Genomic DNA, 17,917 nt, shown 5'->3' on the forward strand with positions numbered 1-17,917 from the left:
TCAACTTTTGTGGGCACACAGCTGTCTAAAAGGAAGCAGATGCCGGTTGACTGGGGGAGCGTTAGGGCGTGTCTGTGACTGGGGCTCGAGTTTGCCTTCAGAGGGTGGCCACACCTACCTCAATGATATTCTCAACAATAATTCAACAGGGGCAAGGCTTAGATTTTCCTTATTCTCCCTTAGAGCTTATGTTCTTGGCACAATACGGATGCGCCACAGACGAGCCAGCATGTGAATGTGCTCTATCCCGATAAGGTACAGCCTTTCTACATCGTAGAGTCCTTCAGCTTCTAAAATCATGGAGCTCGTACTGTTAGAACCAATGAAGTGAATTTTTTAAAATAAGCCACCAGTCTGGACCTGTGTAGGTGAATGAAGGAGAAGCACTTTAAAGTCAGGAAAAAAAAAAAAAACTATACTTAACATTTAGGATTATCAACCACTGTTGGTTTTCCATAATATATTTCATTCCTGATTTCATCTGAAAGAAACAGGATTATTACTACCATTCAAAAAGTGGTACCTTATTAATAAACTCTTGGCATGGCTTTGAGGTGGATTTCAGATTCAAAATAGACTTTACCACACCGCTAACGTGTTCACTCAGTGTTTATCAATAACTTAAGAGGCTTCATTCAAAAAACTTACTGAGATATAATTACCTGAAACCCAGGGGTGAATCAAGGCCTTGTAGGGTCTGAACCTCATCTACTTTGGGAAATCCTGCCTCATCAAAACATGCAAAATTATGCGTACAGGAATTGCGAGGGTCCCTCCCAAGACTTTGGAAGGGGCCTATGTAAGTGAGGAGACCTGAAGTTTAAGCTTCAGTCAGTTCAAGATAAATCCACCTCAGCTGGGGCCCAAAAGGTTTACAAACTTATTTAATGCTGGAGAAAATACTGTTTCAACTTATAAACACCCCAGTAATAAGTCACATAGGTAATAACGTGACTGAATTCACGGGATGGCATCTCCCCTGCGCACGCTCTCTTTCTCTCAGAATAAATAAATAAACGTTAAAAAGAAAAAAGAAAAGAAAAGTTTGGCCCCAAACAAGGAGCCCAACCTCCAATACACACTTACTGTACTGTGATAATGTTTTGGAAGTTAACTGTGAATTCGTTTTAGTAGTACAGCTCTATTCAAACCACATTGAAAGGGCGGGCCTACACCGGCCGACTCCATCTTGTTCTGTGTCCTTCACCTTGACCACACCTCCTCCCCTTGAGTAACCCCCCCCCAACTGCCTAACAGGACTCTTCCCCAGGACCCTTCCCCAGCCAATCAGCTGAGGCCGCAGCCATTACCTCACCAACTGCCACTAGGCACCAGTAAAACCTTTGTCCTTTTGAAACTGGCTCTCTCTCCCGGGTATCTCACAGCTTCGACAGTGCAGGTAGGGGATTGAGCTCGAGCTAGCTCCAATAAAGGCTCTTTTGCTTTTACACCGGACTCGGCTCCCTGGCGGTATTTGGGGATCACGAATTCTGGGCATAACACACATGGCATGAGTATTAATTTATTCTCAATACCAGCTAGCTCTGGTTCTTTAATTACCTTTCTCTGTCATGTAAGATTGATGAGGGAGCATGGGGCAAGTTGAGGGCAAAATACAAGTTAGCACATGCCCCCACCCCAGGTGGGATATGTGTCATTCTGGCTGCTGGAGGACAAAGGAAAGGAAAGAAAACAAATGGTTAACTGATAGAGATCTCAGTCGGGCAAGACAGGGGTTTCCATCAGTTTACAAATATCTTAGTAAATTACAAGAAAAAGGCCATCTTTTTCTCCTTTTTCCAGTATGAAAGATTCTTGGGGACAGTCCCTGTATATTCTTTGTACCCCCGGTACTTAGTACATTGTCGACATAGAGTGCGCGTGGCACGGATTGTTTTTCAATGAATTCATTCATTGTTATCAACGGATTCCACCCTATTTTGTCCTGTATTGCCTACATAACTATGAAATTCAGATTCTTAGAAGAGACTCTTGGTGTTATAAGATGCTTAGTAGAGGTGGTGACTTTTAAGACATTATATTGACACCACTAAAACCTCTTGGTGGAGAAACTCAATGAGCCCGTTCTCTGGCATGCTGGCAAAACAAAAAACTGACCCTCAGTATTCTTTCCCCAAGTTAGGCATCAGCAAATTAATGAGAGAGGAGGCCCCTGCTCTTGGGCACCCGCAGGAACTTACTCCAGCTCCAGACACACCGTAAACACTTTCATCTAACGGAAGATAAGCTGTGAAATCGGATTTCTGAACCACAAGACAGTGAGCCAGTCTTTTCCAGCGTCTGCTTTAGTGGAGGGTCTTCAACCTTGAGTCTCAACATCCCCCTCAGGCCACTGAACATGCCCAGTATGATTTGCTTTTTGACAGAGAAATCACAGAATGTCCCGGCTGAAAGGGAGTCACACACTTCTTAACTGAAGAGTGGTCAGGAAAGAAAGCACATGGAGAGCAGTGCCCTGTGGCAGGTGTTCAGGAGTTCTTGCTGCTTTCCTGATGGCTGAGGAAGCACCCACACCTTTTGCTGCCTGGAGAACTCTGTGCTAAACTTAGTTCTTCGCAGTTCTCTTTTGCACAGGAAACTTGCACGTGAGCCAGAATCAAAGTTAAATTCAGAAGTGGATTTCAAGGACCACGCACACCTTGGGGAAGCATCACTGTCACGAATTCCCATGATAATACTGACTTGGGTGTTACTTGCTTGGGGCCTTCACTGCCCACACAAAGCTGGGTACGAGGGAGGGCAGAGAGTGCCATTTAGGAGTTAAGACAAGTCTCTTGGCCTCTTTGTACCTTAGTTTCCTCATTTGAAAAAAAAAATGGATTTTAAGACCTACTTTCCAGAATTCATACTGGGTTTATTAACACACACCTAACCAATCACTGTATGATATTTTTACATGTAGTTTTTTTTTTTTTTTTTTTACATGTATTCATTTTCTATTTCACTTACAGCTTGTGTAAAAACTGCATTCCATGCCAGGCCTGAAATGTTCCAAAGCTCAGTTTGATGAGTAAATTGTAACGAAGATTTCTACACACACCAAAAAAAAAAACAAAAAAACAAAAAAACAACAACAACAACAAAAAAACAAGACACAAATGAAGAAGAAAAACAAGATATTTTCAGAATATTTATCCTTTGGCAGTGATTCTAATTTATAGATAACGAAACATAACCACAATACTCTCTCCATACACTAAAGAAATCTCACTATGAAAGATGCTTGCCTTTTTAAAAAAATATTTGCATGAAAGATTTATACTTTCATGTTTATACATGTGGTGCATTAGATACAAATCAGTAAATGCTCAATAAATACTTGTGTTAAGTAAGTATTTTTTTCTAGAGAAGTAAGTTTATTTCTCTAGAAAAATGTTTCACAACTTTAGCACTGTTGAGATTTATGGTTGGATAATCTTTGTTATGGGGGGGGGGGGTGCTGCCCTGTGAACTGTAGGGTGTGACAGCAGCCCTGGCCTCCACCCACTAGATGCCAGCAGCACATCTACAGTCTGACAATCACAAATGTCTCTAGACACTACTAAGTGTCACCTGGATGCAAAAGCACCCTGGCAGAGAACTGCTGCTCTAGAACGATTCACTCTGACCTCTATAATAACTCTCACACCAAACTTTGCCACAGACAAAAAAGATTTGCTACATAATTTTAGTAGCTTTCGACTAATAAAGTTTCATTCATTCAAAGTGAATAACAAAGAGGTTTACAATTAAGTTTAATAAAAATTCCAAATATAATGAAATTATATTTGTAACTTACATAAACTGCAAAAAAGGTAGGGATTCAAATGCACGTCTTTCAATATATTGTATTTTATTGCAGGATAAATCTCTAGGAAAAGGAAAAGGAAAATATTGCCTCAATTAGCTATAAGATATCTAATTAGTAGGATGATAGTATTGAATAAGTAGCTTTTGGCTAAACTCTGAGTATTAGGAATTGTTATTTGAACCTTCCAGAGCCCCTAACCCTGCCCTCACCTTTCTTAAGAGTCTCACCTTTGTGATCTTCATACATAAAACATACAACTATAGATCTTGATAGATCTTGGAAGTAATCTTTCCTGAGAGCAGAAGAATTGATTAAATGACTTTCTGTGGCCTCATCAATTTCTAAATTATGAGCTCAAAGTTGTGATCTCCACATATAATTTCTAATATTAAAAGGGATATTCTCACATTAGCACACCTTCCTGGTTTAGTTGTATTTCTCGACACCAAGTCAATACCAGAAGAGATAAAAGATACCTTTTCATTTAACTTGAAAAGAAGTTACTCCTCTAATCAATACCTAACTTTGAACGAACTCAGAATTATATTATCATATTAATAGAAATTTATTTTTGGTTGTACATTGCCTAAACGCTCTATGAATTTATCAACTGCTTCAGTTGCAAGTGGGGCCAACAAAAAAACAACATGGTACTGGATTTTTATTTGGAAACACCCATTCTTGATTATAGTTGACCCTCTTATTTCCATTGATTTCAGCCGAGTCCCTCACTTTCCACCTACATGGGTACCACCATCTTCTGGCTGGCATTGTCATCTCTGGTCTCTCCCATTCTAATCTATACTGCACACAGTCACCAGATTAATTCTCCAGGAGTGGTTCTCAAATATCAGAGTCACTTGGGAACTTACTCAAGATGCAAATTCTCAGCTCTACTCCGGACTGAGTGAATCAGGAACTGTGGAGGTGGAACCTGTGTTCTGACAAGGCCTCCAAGTGACCCTGGTGCAGTCTAAAGTTTGTCCTAGAGCACTGCTGTGATAACACGGTAGCTTGGCATATTATCCAAGGCCTTCAAAATCCTAAATCTGGCTCTAGTTTCCTACTCTACAGATACCAAAGAAATTTCTCCTGCATTTTGCCTTTCACTCACTCTATTTTGCAAGCATATTCTTCCCAAGATGTCTATCCGATGACACGTCATAGCCATTCAAGGTTCTGTTCAAACAGCATTTCTCTAGTAACTTCCCTGATCCAACTTGAAGTCTTCCCCCCTCTTCTATGTTCCAAAAACAACTTATACTTCTCATTGCCCAAATCCATTTCTTCCCCTCCCCCTCTCCTCCTCCTCCTTCTTCTCCTTCTTTGAATTTTTTAAAGTAGACTCCACGCCCAACCTGGGGCTTGAACTCACGACCCTGAGATCAAGAGTCGCATGCTCTACTGACTCAGCCGGTCAGGTGCCCCAATTTCTTCTTAATATAGTTATTCTGGCATTCCATTTCCTCTGGGCATAAACTCCATGAAAGTATGGACTAGTCTTGCTCATCTGCGTTGTCTACTGTGTTTAAAACTGATGCATGGACAAAGAACAAACTCAAATATTTATAAAATAAATTAACAGCTGGGTAGTGAGTAGAAGGAGCAAAATGACTGAAAAGAAATGTGGTTTTATGACTTTGTGGCTCCCGCTTCTGCACTCTGTCAGTGCTTCATCATCCATTTAGTGCTTATGCGTTATGGTTTAAGCTTCTGTTTATTTTCCCTGTGAAATCATGAGTTCCTACAAGGGTGGGAAGCCTGTCTTAACCATCTGCGTGCCTATGGTACTGGGCATAGGGCCTGTCACATTCTTTTTTAGGTTTTGATTCACATTTTTTTTTGAATGAATGAATGAGAACACTTCACCTAACATGAAATAATTGGCTTACAAAGTACCTCATAGTAGAAATAATGAAAGGCCCAATCCATTGCGCAGTTTGTCTCTTTTGTTTTTCTCCAAACTGTGTTTGTAACGTTTGGAGCCCAGATGGCAGAGGTAGCCAAGAAGACCAATACAAAGTGGTTGTCCCCTAAGACTTGGAAGGTTTGATAATTTGAAGGACTATTTTTAGTGTCATATGAGATTCCTTTTACTCACTACCCTTAAGCCTTCTACATTTGCAAGAAGAATCTATTTTCTAAAGCACATCATTAATAAGGATTAATGAGGGGCGCCTGGATGGCTTAGTCGATTGAGCATCTGACTTCGTTCGGTTCAGGTCATGATCTCACTGTTCATGAATTCGAGCCCCGCATCGGGTTCTGGGCCAACAGCTCAGAGACTGAAGCCCGCTTCGGATTCTGTGTCTCCCTCTCTCTCTGAGCCTACCCTGCTCATACTCTGTCTCTCTCATACTCTGTCTCTCTCTCTCTCTCTCTCTCTCAAAAATAAATAAACATTAAAAAATTTTTAAAAAAAGGATTAATGAAATACACAGCTTTGGATGGCATGGGCAAAGAATAAACACTGAACCTCCATAGCAAAGAACATTAGTATCTCTGTATGTCTAATGTACAGAGATATATGCAAACATTTCTTCCTTGACAATGAGGCTGGAGAGATGTTTATTCTGTAATTAGCGAAGTTAGAGGCATTTCTGATGTTTGTTTAGTGTAAACATTTCTAACTATACCACTTAACCATCATTATATTTTTAAAGATTTCATTTTTTTTAAGTAATCTCTATACCTAACATGGGGCTCTAACCTACAACCTCGAGATCAAGAGTTGCAGACTCTAATGACTGAGACAGCCACGTGCCCTTTAGCCATCTTTTTTTTAATGTTTATTTATTTTTGAGAGAGACAGAGACAGAGCATGAGTGGGGGAGGGGCAGAGAGAGAGGGAGACAGAATCTGAAACAGGCTCCGGGCTCTGAGCTGTCAGCACAGAGCCCGACACGGGGCTCGAACCCACAAACTGTGAGATCACGACCTGAGTCAAAGTCAGACACCCAACCAACTGAGCCACCCAGGAGCCCCAACCCCTTAACCATCATTTTAAACATCTATTTTTATGGTGGCATAAGCATTTCCACACCGATCACAGGAATCTGCTCCTGAAGCCAAGAGCACACTGTATGTTAGCTAACTTAACAATAAATTACATAAAAAATAATAATAAAAAAATAAACTAATAAAATTTCCCACACTGAAATCCCTAATCTGTTCTCTTGATAATTTAATATGTACTTGGTAATACTGCTTACATAATTCACCTGCTTAAATATTTCATATTTAAATATTTCATTTAGATTAAATTATTTAAAAATTCTGGGTTAATGGCATTCAAATTAATGTAAGTGTTCTATATTTTCTTGTCTTGTAGGTGACAATTTGAGGTTAACTTCAATTCCTCTCATTTTACTAAGCCAACTTTTTCAAACCTTTTCTGTAAAGGCCACACAGTAAATATTTTAGGCTTTGCAGGCCATATACGGTCTCTGTCACATATTCTCTGTTTCTCTCTCTTCTTTTCTCTTTTACAGCCCTTTAAGAACATGAAAATCATTCTGAACTCATAGGTTGTATCAAGACAGACCATACACAGGATTTGATCCATGGGCCATAAATAATAAATATAAATAAAGGCAGATGGTATATGAACACTTACATAACAAGGTTCATATGGGTGTCCATAATTGCTCAGACCTCATTACCCCTTTTCCTCTACAACTGAAGGGCTTTTTCCTAGATCTTGTCTATAAAATTAAAAAGTTGAAAACGCATAGGAGGTATTTAATGCTAGAGATGGGCTGGGTCCCCACAGACTTACAGAGTTATACAATTTAATAGAGAGAGTTACAGAATTCTACTGTTAGAAGAAATTGTTGCAATTATCTAATTTGAACCCTGTATTTTTTAATAAATAATATAACTAAAAACTCATAATAAATGATGAACTGATTAACTTACAAATACTGGAGGGATAGCAGGCCTTCAAATGTGTCCTTACGTAATTCGGTCAGATGATTTTCACTGAGAATTCTGCAAAATGAAAAGGTCATTTCTGGGTCAAAATGCAAAATAACTACAACTATTTGCTACACAGGACCGCTAGATGTGAGAGAAACCTGGGTAATGGTGCCACCAAATACACTAATTCTTATTTAATGTAGGGATGGCGACCTCTGCTGTTTGATTCAAATATTTTCTTCTCACATACTCCTTTGTCTCTCTCTCTCTCTCTCTCTCTCACACACACACACACACACACACACACACACACACCCCTATCCACTCTTCACACCAAAATGTACATTTAATGCCTACTCTCTGGATCACAAAATCTCTGTTAGAATCCAGCCCTGAGTGGCAAAAACATGGACAGAACTGCCACTTCCTCCTCTCTTTTCCCAAATTTTATTGTGGAAGCCCTATTTATAACCATATCAGTGCTACGAGTAAAGCCATCTAATTTTTTTCCCCAACCAAAAAGTATCTGTGAGAACTAAAAATGTGCATAAAATGCACATAACATAAATGCTCAGTTTAATATGTATAGAGTAAATACCCGTGTAACGCTATTTGTTCTTTCTACTGTTGGTGGATACTAGATTTTTCTAATTTTTAGTTATTATAAACAGTGCTGCTTTGAACATTTTTCTGTTTATATCCTAGTACACATTTGCCTAAGTTTCTCCAGGATTTAACAGGGGTACAAAATTGCCTTCCTAAGAGGTTGTGCTATTTCAAGCTGGCAGATTGAAACATGCCAGGTCTCTACCAAACTCCAAACTCCACCAAAGTCCCTAAGAATGATTAGAAAAGATACAATTAGAAAATCCACAACCTTAGCTCAAAGCCAAGGGAGTAGCTCTACAAACACTCCCCACCAGAAATGCCTTGGAGCCACCTACAGGGTGATTAGCTGGGATACTGCAGTAGGACCAAGGACAGCACATCAACCCCACATCCTTCCTCCTGGGATCTGGCAGCAAAGGGTGTTTTCTTCCAGGCAGGAGCCATTGGTGTTAGAAGGGGGCAGGGTCCCAGAACCCTGGAGGAAGGGTCTACACTCTGACTAGCCATTAGAAGTCACCTCCCACCTCTTCTTTAACTCTCAGGGGGACCTGTCACCAATAACAAGCCCCGTGGTTCATTTCACCTCTTCCTTAGGACCAGAAAACAGAAGCAAGTCAAATCTCAACTACAAAGATAAATTGCACTCAGGAATGACCATGTGGAGTGAGAAAGCCAATTCCATTCAGGACAGAAAATAAAAAACAAATATAACAGCTTATAGTCAATGACACAGTTAACAGAGAAAACACAAAAGGATTTGAGAATACCAACATTAATGGGGCACCTGCGTGGCTCAGTCGGTTAAGCATCCGACTTCGGCTCAGGTTGCAGTCCATGGGTTCAAGCCCTGCACTGGGCTCTGTGCTGAAGCTCAGAGCCTGGAGCCTGCTTCAGATTCTGTATCTCCCTCTCTCTCTGCCCCTCCCCAACTTGCACTCTGTCTCTCACTCTCTCTCTCTCTCTCTCTCAAAAATAAACACTATAAAAAATTTAGAATAGCATCATTAATATATCCTCAGATAGAGGTAAACAGTACATCTAATAAAAAGAACCAACTCAAGATTATATGAATGAAAAGTATTATCATTAGTAAAAAACTCAGTCTATGAGCAGCAGAAATGGTCGTTGAATAAATTAGAAAACTTGAGGGGCGCCTGGGTGGCTCAGTCGGTTAAGCGGCCGACTTCAGCTCAGGTCATGATCTCGCGGTCCGTGAGTTCGAGCCCTGCGTCGGGCTCTGTGCCGACAGCTCAGAGCCTGGAGCCTGTTTCAGATTCTGTGTCTCCCTCTCTCTGACCCTCCCCCGTTCATGCTCTGTCTCTCTCTGTTTCAAAAATAAATAAACGTTAAAAAAAAATTAACACAGAATTGCAATCGGTAGAGGTTGAGTTGGGATATGGAAGGGGAAACACCTTTCCTCAGAGCTACTGACTTCAAAGTTCTGGACCAAGAAGGACCTTAGAATGCAGTTAGTTTTTTTTTTTGTTTTTTTTTTTTTGTATTCATATTTGGAGAGAATATACTCACAGTTTCTCAGCCCAACGGTATCCCTTCCATACATTTTTATCAATGTAAGAAATAGAGTTTCCTTGGAAATTTCTGTGAAGAAACAAACACAGTTCAGATCCTTGAATAGGTAGGAAGGGAATGAACGGAATAAATAAGAGAATCACTGGCAACCCTGTGGGGAATATTCCAATGCAGTAAATGCCAACTTTCTACTTTCCGCAGCTATCAGCATCCCAGGTGGTGCAATTAATAAAGAGCTAGCGTGGGGCCACTGGCACAAACAAGGCAGCTCCTTAGAACCTGAACGTCCTATTTGTTCCATTCCTTGGGTAGATAACGCCTGTTCATTACTCTGGAGGTAAGTATTTTTTTCCCCCAAATCACTTATGTGTCTAAAATGGTTCCTTCCACAAATCAATGAGAAAATAATAATTCAACGAAAAAAATGGTAAAAAATTTACCATTATCAGCAAACAAATGTAAAGAAGCCCTCTACTGAAACCTCTCTAGGTGTTAGAAGGATAAGGGAAGTTAGAAATTAGAATAACTAACACGGAAAGATTTCTTAGACATATTGCATAGGGAAAAGCAACAAATCACTGGGCAAGGAATTAAAAAGTATCCCCTCATTAGGAAATTAGGAAAAAATGCAAAGGAAAGAGATGGGAAGGAAGGACACACACCAAAAAGGTGACAGGAGTTATCTTATGAGTGGTAGGGAGGGTGGGGTGGGATTTTCACGTTTTATCCTCTATACCTGTGACATTAAAAACAAAAAAAAGTATCCATGATAACTCATGTATCCATGAATTACACATGTTTAAAAGAAGCTATTAAATGCCTGAGGTTCAGTTTCAACCGCTAACCCTGCGTATGACTTTGAACCTTTACCTGTAGTTTTGTCCTCTTCCCTCAACAACAGCTTACCTGGTCAGTTTATATACACATTTTTTTCAGGGGAGTCAGGAATAAATTCAAAACAGATACCCATCTGCCCCTGTGCCTGGTGGACATTTCCAGTCAACCTGAAGCCTTCTGGTTGCTCCTATGTTCCCTGGTAAAAGATGCCTCAACTTCCATCATTCTCCTTTTCTGGGACAGAAGTTTCAGAGTAATATCTGAGTTTTCTCTTTCCCGTGCACACCCCACCCGCGACTGTCATCAGTTAGTCTATCTTGTCACTTCCTCCTTTGCAGTGCTCTCAAGGCTTTTCTTTCTACTCTTTTCAGCAACTCTGATTCGGCCCCTTGTTACTTTACCCCTAGGTTTTGTTAGAACATTCTATCTGGTCTCGCTGGATCAAGCTCTCCTCTCCAGATCGCCCTATATGGGGAACTGAAAATAATCCTCGTTTCAATGGTCTGTATCTCATGCTTGAAAACTTTCAATGGCCCTCTGTAACTCAGAATGTAACGTTCAAACCTCTCTAGCTGATAGTCAAGGTTTCTCGTAATTGGATCTTTAACTGCTTAACCTAATTCTTTTTTTTTTTTTTAATGTTTGTTTATTTTTGAGACAGACAGAGACAGAGCATGAATGGGGGAGGGGCAGAGAGAGAGGGAGACACAGAATCGGAAGCAGGCTCCAGGCTCTGAGCCGTCAGCCCAGAGCCTGACGTGGGGCTCGAACTCACGAACTGTGAGATCGTGACCTGGGCTGAAGTCGGACGCTCAACCGACTGAGCCACCCAGGCGCCCCTAACCTAATTCTTAATTCCTGATCATTCCTGCAGCCATGCCTTTGCCTAGACTTATACCCATTTTTTTCTCTATTTAACACATCAGAGCCACTCTTTAAGTCTCAGCTAAAGTGTTAGCTTATCCATGCAGCTCTCCCTGACCTCCATACTCCACTGAGTACAGAGTCTGCTGAATTCCAACACCCATGGTACCTCTTTTAGTACTTAATTACATGCCACCTCCCTTTTTATGACCATTTCCTTTCTTCCCACCTGTCATTTCATGTTCTGAAGACGATTTCATCCTAGTGTGGCGCCCATCGTACTTACTCTTGGGTTGGGCCCAAACCGAGTACTGTATGTGGAAGGCCGGGGGTCAAAGATGAGGTCTGGGGAATCAAAATAATAACAGCTAACACTCATATTTTGCCAGGCACTGATCCAAGTGCTTCATATGTATTACCTCATCTAGATCTCACAATAATCCCATGAGATGGTAGCTATCATAATTTCCATTTCACAGAAAAGGAAACTGAGTCACAAAGCTAATAGATGACAGACCTCGGCCCAAACGCAGGCAATCTAGTTCCAGAATCTCTACTCTTCACTACTCTGTTGTATCCTATTATAGAGGATGGAGCAAAAATGGGAGAGTAGAGGTTAAGGAATGAAATAATGGGGCTAAAAATTGGATAAGGAAAAAGAATAAGGACAATTACAAGTAAAAGATTGGAGAAGGGCGAACAGTAGTAAAAAGGAAAATGAAGATAAGGGATAGTTGACAAAGAAAAGGTAAAAACAGAAAGTCAGTCAACGTGGTTGGGGAGATGAGGAAGGCCCAGGACGACATTGAGGAAGAGACGGCCATGTCAAGCAGGAGGCAGAGAACGAACAAGTAAAGGCGATTCTTACAAGATGGTGAAGGTGCCGTTGTAGGTGTCGGGCTCCGGCTCGGGCACTCTGCGGAGCCTCTGCTGTAGGCTGAGACCAACACACGACAGTGTCTCATCTTTGCAGGTACAGCGCTCACATATTTTGAGGTCTGTGGTGGCATTCTGTTCTGGTTGCCAAGTTAAAGTTGTGTATGCCTTTTCTGAGGTATAGTTTACAAAATGCACCACAGAATGTTGAGTTGTTGGAGGAAAACCTGTCTCAAATGACTCTGGTTGCTGACTTACAGGAATTTCTAGGTCCATAGGTGGAACCGTGACTTCAGTCAGGTTTCGATGTTGACTCTGAACCTGTTCTGGATGTGCAAGTGTCACCTCAAGGTCCTTTGGGGGAGGAGCTGTAGTCTTCTTCAGGGTTGTCAAATGTTCAGCCTCTGTAATAGGTTCTGGAGTTATAGTAAGCTCCACATGACGAAATGGGATGATGGGTGATGCTGGATGCTGACCTTGATCCTTACTTGGAGTTGGAACTGTCACTTCCTGCTCGAATGGATATTGAACTACAACCTCCTTAGGTGGCTCTGGAGGCTGAGTTGGGGTGTCTCGCATGGTTGGAGAAGGTTCAGTCTCCACACTGGATCCTGCAGTTACAGTAAGTTCCAGGTCCATAGGTGGAACTGTGACTTCAGTCAGGTTTGGATGCTGACTCTGAACCTGCTCTGGATGTGCTAGTGTCACCTCACGGTCCTTTGGAGGAGGAGCTGTAGTCTCCTTCATGGGTGTAGAATGTTCAGCCTCTGTAGTAGGTTCTGGAGTTATGGTAAGCCCCAAGTCCACATGATGAGCTGTGACACTGGGCAATGTTGGTTGCTGACCTTGATCCTTACTTGGAGTAGGAACTGTCACTTCCTGTTGGGATGGATACGGAACAACCTCCTTAGGTGGCTCTGGAGGCTGGGTTGGGGTCTCTTGCATGGTTAGAGAAGGTTCAGTCTCCGTAGTGGATTCTGGAGTTATGGGAAGCCCTGGGTCCAAAGGTTTAACTGTGACTTTAGTTAAGGTTGGATGCTGAATGTGCTCTGAATGTGGAAATGTCACCTCAAGGTCCTCTGGAGGAGCGGTAGTCTGCTGCAGGGCTGAGGGATGTTTAACATCCGTAGTGGGTTCTGTAGTTACGGTAAGCACCAAGTCCAAAGGCTGAACTGTTACATTCGGCAACCACAGACGCTGAGCTTGATCCTGATCTGGTGTTGGAACTGCTGCCTCTTGATATACTGGAGGTTGAGCTACAAGTTCCTTAGGCGGCTCTGGAGGCTGGTCTGGGGTCTGTTGAGTTTTGGCCTTATTCAAGGTTGAAGGCTGAACCTGAACCTGCTCTAGATGTGCAAATGTTACCTCAAGGTCCTTTGGAGGAGCTGTAGTTTTCTTCAGGGCTGTAGAAGCTTTAACCTCCATAGTGGGTTCTGGAGTTATGGTAAGCTCTAGGTCCAAAGGCTGAACTGTTACATTAGGTGACAATGGATGACGAGATCGATCCAGACCTGGAGTTGGAACTGTCACCTCCCGAAACAGTGGAGGCTGAACTACAACCTTCTTAGGTGGCCCTGAAGGGTGACCTGGGATCTCTTGCGTGGTTGAAGTTTCAACCTCTGTAGTGGGTTCTGGAGTTATGGTCAGTTCCGGGTCTAAAGGCTGAACTCTGGCTTCAGTCAAATTTGGATGCTGAGCCTGGACCTGCTCTGGATGTGGAGGTGTCACCGCAGTGTCCTCTGGAGGAGCTATAGTCTGCTGCATGATTGTAGAATGCTCAGCCTCCACAGTAGGTTCTGGAGTTGCAGTAAGCTCCAGGTCAGCAGGCTGAATAGTAACATTGGGCAAGTTTGGATGCTGAGCTTGCTCTTGTCCTAGAGGTGGAACTGTCACCTCATTACGGACTGGAGGTTGTGCTACAACCTCCTCGGGTGGCTCTGGAGGCTGAACGGGGGCCTCCTGCTGGGCTGGAGGAGTTTCTGCCTCCTTAGAGGGCTCCGGAGGTTGAGTTGGAGACTGCTGAAGAATTGGAGATGGTTCTACCTTCTCAGGGGCCTCTGAAGGCTGAGCTTGTACCTCCTGTTGTGTTAGAGAAGGTTCTATCTCCTTAAGTGGCTCGAGAGGTAGAGATAGGGTTTCCTGCTGGACTGGAGATGGTTCCACCTTCTCAGGAGGCTCTGAAGGCTGAGGTGGGGCCTCCTGCTGTGTGGAAGGTTCTACCTCCTTAGGGGGCTCAGGGGATACAACTGGGGCTTCCTGCTGAGTTGGAAAAGATTCTGCCTCATTACCGGGCTCTGAAGGCTGAACTGGGGCCTCCTGAGGTGTGGGAGAAGGTTCCACCTCCTTAGGGGGCTCAGGGGATATAGCTGGGGACTCCTGGAGGACTGGAAACTGAGCTGGGGCCACCTGCTGGGTTGGAGACTCTGCCTCATTAGGGGGCTCTGAAGGCTGAGCTGGGGCCTCCTGCAGTGTGGGAGAAGGTTCTACCTCCTTAGGGGGCTCAGGAGATACAGCTGGGGCCTGCTGGGGGACAGGAGACTGAACCAGGGCCTCCTGCGGGGTTGGAGAAGATTCTGCCTCATTAGGGGGCTCTGAAGGCTGAGCTGGGACTTCCTGCTGAACTGGAGATGGTTCTACCTTCTCAGGAGGCTCTGAAAGCTGAGCTGGGGCCTCCTGTGGTGTGGGAGAAGGTTCTACCTCCTTAGGGGGCTCAGGAGATACAGCTGGGGCCAGCTGGGGGACTACAGACTGAGCTGGGGCCTCCTGTTGGCCTGAAGCAGGTTCCACAGCCTTACGGGGGTCTGGAGTCTGAGCTAGGACCTCTTGTTGGCCTGGAGAAGACTCATCTTCAGGGGACTCTGGAGACTGGGAAAGACGCTTGGACTGAGCTGGAGAAAATTCAACTTGCTCAGGGGGAATAGGAGATTGAGCAGGGACATCCTGCTGCACTGGAAGATGTTCAACCTCCTTAGTTGCCTGGGGACTTATGAAAATCCTCAGATCCACAGGTTTAACTGTGATATTAGGCAACACTGGATGCTGAGCTTCACCTGGACCTGGAGGTGAGAATGTCACCTCATGCTGTACTGGAGACTGAGCTACAACATCTGTAGAGGACCCTGGAGGCTGAGCTGGATGCTCATACTGAACTGGAAAAGACTCGACCCCCTCATTGGGCTTTGGTTGCTGAGCTGGGACCTCTTGCTGGATTGGAGAAGGTTCTCTACTTGCAACAGGCACTTGAGGCAGAGCTGAGCTCTCCTGCTGGCTTGGAGAAAGTTCAATTTCCTCAGGAAAATCTTCGGGTGGAGTTGGGACTTCGTGCTGGACTGGAGAAGATACAACATTTTCAGGGGGCGCTGGATGCTGATGTGGGACCTCCTGCTGGGTTGGAGAAGGTTCAACTTCGCCAGGATATTCTGGATACTGAACTGGGGTCTCCTGCTGTGTTGGAAGTTTCTCCTGTGTGGTAGATTCTGGAGATTGCGTTGGAGTCTCCTGTTGAACTGGCAAAGATTCAACCTCAGGGGACTGTGGAGGCAGAGTTGGGGCTTCATGCTGGGTTTCAAAAGGTTCCACATTAAGAGGCACTGAGGGCTGAGCTCTAGTCTCGTGCTGAACTGCAGAAGGTCCCACCTCTGTAGTGGGTTCTGCAGTCATGGTAAGCTGCACATCTGGAGGTTTCAAACTGACATTGGGCAGGTTTAAATGTTGATCACGGTAGTGACCTGGAGGTGAAACTGTCATCTTATGATGCCATAGAGGTTGAGCTGGGTGCTCCTGCTGGGTTGGAGAAGGTTCCACCTCCCTGGAAGGCAGCTCTGGAGGCTGAGCTGGTTGCTCTTGCAGGGTTGCAGAAGATTCTATCTCCTCTGGAGACTGAGCTGGAGTCTCCTGCTGGGTTGAAGATTCTGCCTCATTAAGGAGCTCTGCAAGCTGAGCTGAGACCTCCTCCTGGGTTGGAGAAAGTTCAGCTTCTCCAAAAGGGTCTGGAAGCTGAGCTGGGGGTTCCTGTTTGCTTAGAGAAGGCTTAGCTTCCTCACGAGGCACTGAAGGCTGAGCTGGGGTCTCCTGCTGCCTTAGAGAAGGATCAATCACCCCAGGAGGCTCGGAATGCTGACCTGGGGTCTCCCGCTCACTTGAAGGCTCAACCTCCTCTGGAGGCTTACCCGAGGTCTCTTGCTGGGTTAGAGAAAGTTCTGCTTCCTCAGTATGTTCAAGAGGCTGAGGTGGGGCCTCTTGCTGGGCTATAGAAGGTGCAACACCTTTCTCAGGCCCTGGAGTTGTGGTAAGTTCCACATCTAAAGGCTTACCTGTAACCCTGGGAAACATTAAATAATCCCAACCTGGCATTGGAACCACCTCTGGGAGCCTTTGATGCTGGGTTAGCTGGTCATTCAGATCCTCATCTGGCCCTGGGGGTAGTTCTCCAACGGAATCCGTGTCCAGGAATGGAACCAAAGTCTCCGTCAACTCCTTAGGCGGGGCCAACATCTGGGCTGGAGCAGAGGACCCCAGGTAATTAAAGCCCCCCAGCCCAGCTGGGGGTGTAAGCGCCTGGGGCGATTCGGGTGGGGGATCAGAGGAGCGCGACGACCAGGGCTCAGCCGCCTCCAGGGGGTCGGAGGTCAGCTGGGCAGGGTCCAGGGCCCACTCTGGAGGCTGAGCTGCCTGGACCAGCAGCCACAACGGTTGCCACATAAGGACAAGCAGTGGGGCCAACAGGCGCAGCCGGGACATGACTTGCGGAGGCTCCGGGGCGCAGCGACCCAGGCGAGTGGGGTACTGGCGCTGGGAACTGAGCGGGAGCCAAACCATTATGGCAGCCCCGTGATGCGCGCGTGCACTGTTAGCAAGTGCGCGCCCCTCCCCCGCCTAAGCCCCACCCTTTATTTATTGACGTCTTTATTGAGGCCACCTTTATTAGCCCCTGGAGATGGGCTCTGCACCACCAGAGCGGGCCCTATTCCCAGAATCACTTGGGGCCCAGGCCTCCCTCCACCCTGCAAAGGCCACCACTCCCCCAGTCCCTTTGGAGGAATGGGGCGCCCAGGTGGCTCAGTTGGTTGAGCGGCTGACTTTGGCTCAGGTCATGGTCTCACCATTCATGGCTTCGGCCCCGCATTGGGCTCTGTGCTGACAGCTCAGAGCCTGGAGCCTGCTTCAGATCCTATGTCTCCCTCTCTGCCCCTCCCCTGCTTGTACTCTCTCTCTCTTGTTCTCTCTTCAAAATAAACATTAAAAAATATGTTTTTTGAGGAATAAATGCTTATTGTTGTTTTTTTTTTTTTTTTAATTTTTTTTTCAACGTTTATTTATTTTTGGGACAGAGAGAGACAGAGCATGAACGGGGGAGGAGCAGAGAGAGAAGGAGACACAGAATCGGAAACAGGCTCCAGGCTCTGAGCCATCAGCCCAGAGTCTGATGCGGGGCTCGAACTCACGGACCGCGAGATCGTGACCTGGCTGAAG

At 44.6% G+C, this 17,917-nt stretch overlaps 1 protein-coding gene and 1 pseudogene across 1 annotated transcript; one reads left to right on the plus strand and one right to left on the minus strand.

Annotated features, from left to right (window-relative positions):
* Positions 1-11,177: 11,177 nt before the first annotated feature.
* On the minus strand, positions 11,178-17,326 carry LOC147571496 (uncharacterized). The gene is made up of 3 exons (XM_086696315.1): positions 12,438-17,326; positions 11,550-11,914; positions 11,178-11,321 (listed from the first exon to the last, which is right to left on the minus strand). The coding sequence occupies exons 1-2, from the start codon at positions 17,261-17,263 to the stop codon at positions 11,902-11,904; spliced, it is 4,839 nt and encodes a 1,612-aa protein (XP_086552441.1). The 5' UTR covers positions 17,264-17,326; the 3' UTR covers positions 11,178-11,321; positions 11,550-11,901.
* LOC147571497 (pleckstrin homology domain-containing family M member 1-like) overlaps positions 17,279-17,917 on the plus strand; it is a 56,627-nt pseudogene continuing 55,988 nt past the window's right edge.

Source organism: Puma concolor, unplaced genomic scaffold (assembly GCF_028749965.1).
Source record: "Puma concolor isolate L17-30 unplaced genomic scaffold, mPumCon1.1.hap2 unalloc_scaffold_24, whole genome shotgun sequence".
Lineage (NCBI taxonomy): Eukaryota > Metazoa > Chordata > Mammalia > Carnivora > Felidae > Puma > Puma concolor.

What these genes read in the sequence shown, in the direction of transcription:
- LOC147571496 (XM_086696315.1), bottom strand. Translation starts at nt 17,263, where the DNA reads ATGGTTTGGCTCCCGCTCAGTTCCCAGCGCCAGTACCCCACTCGCCTG.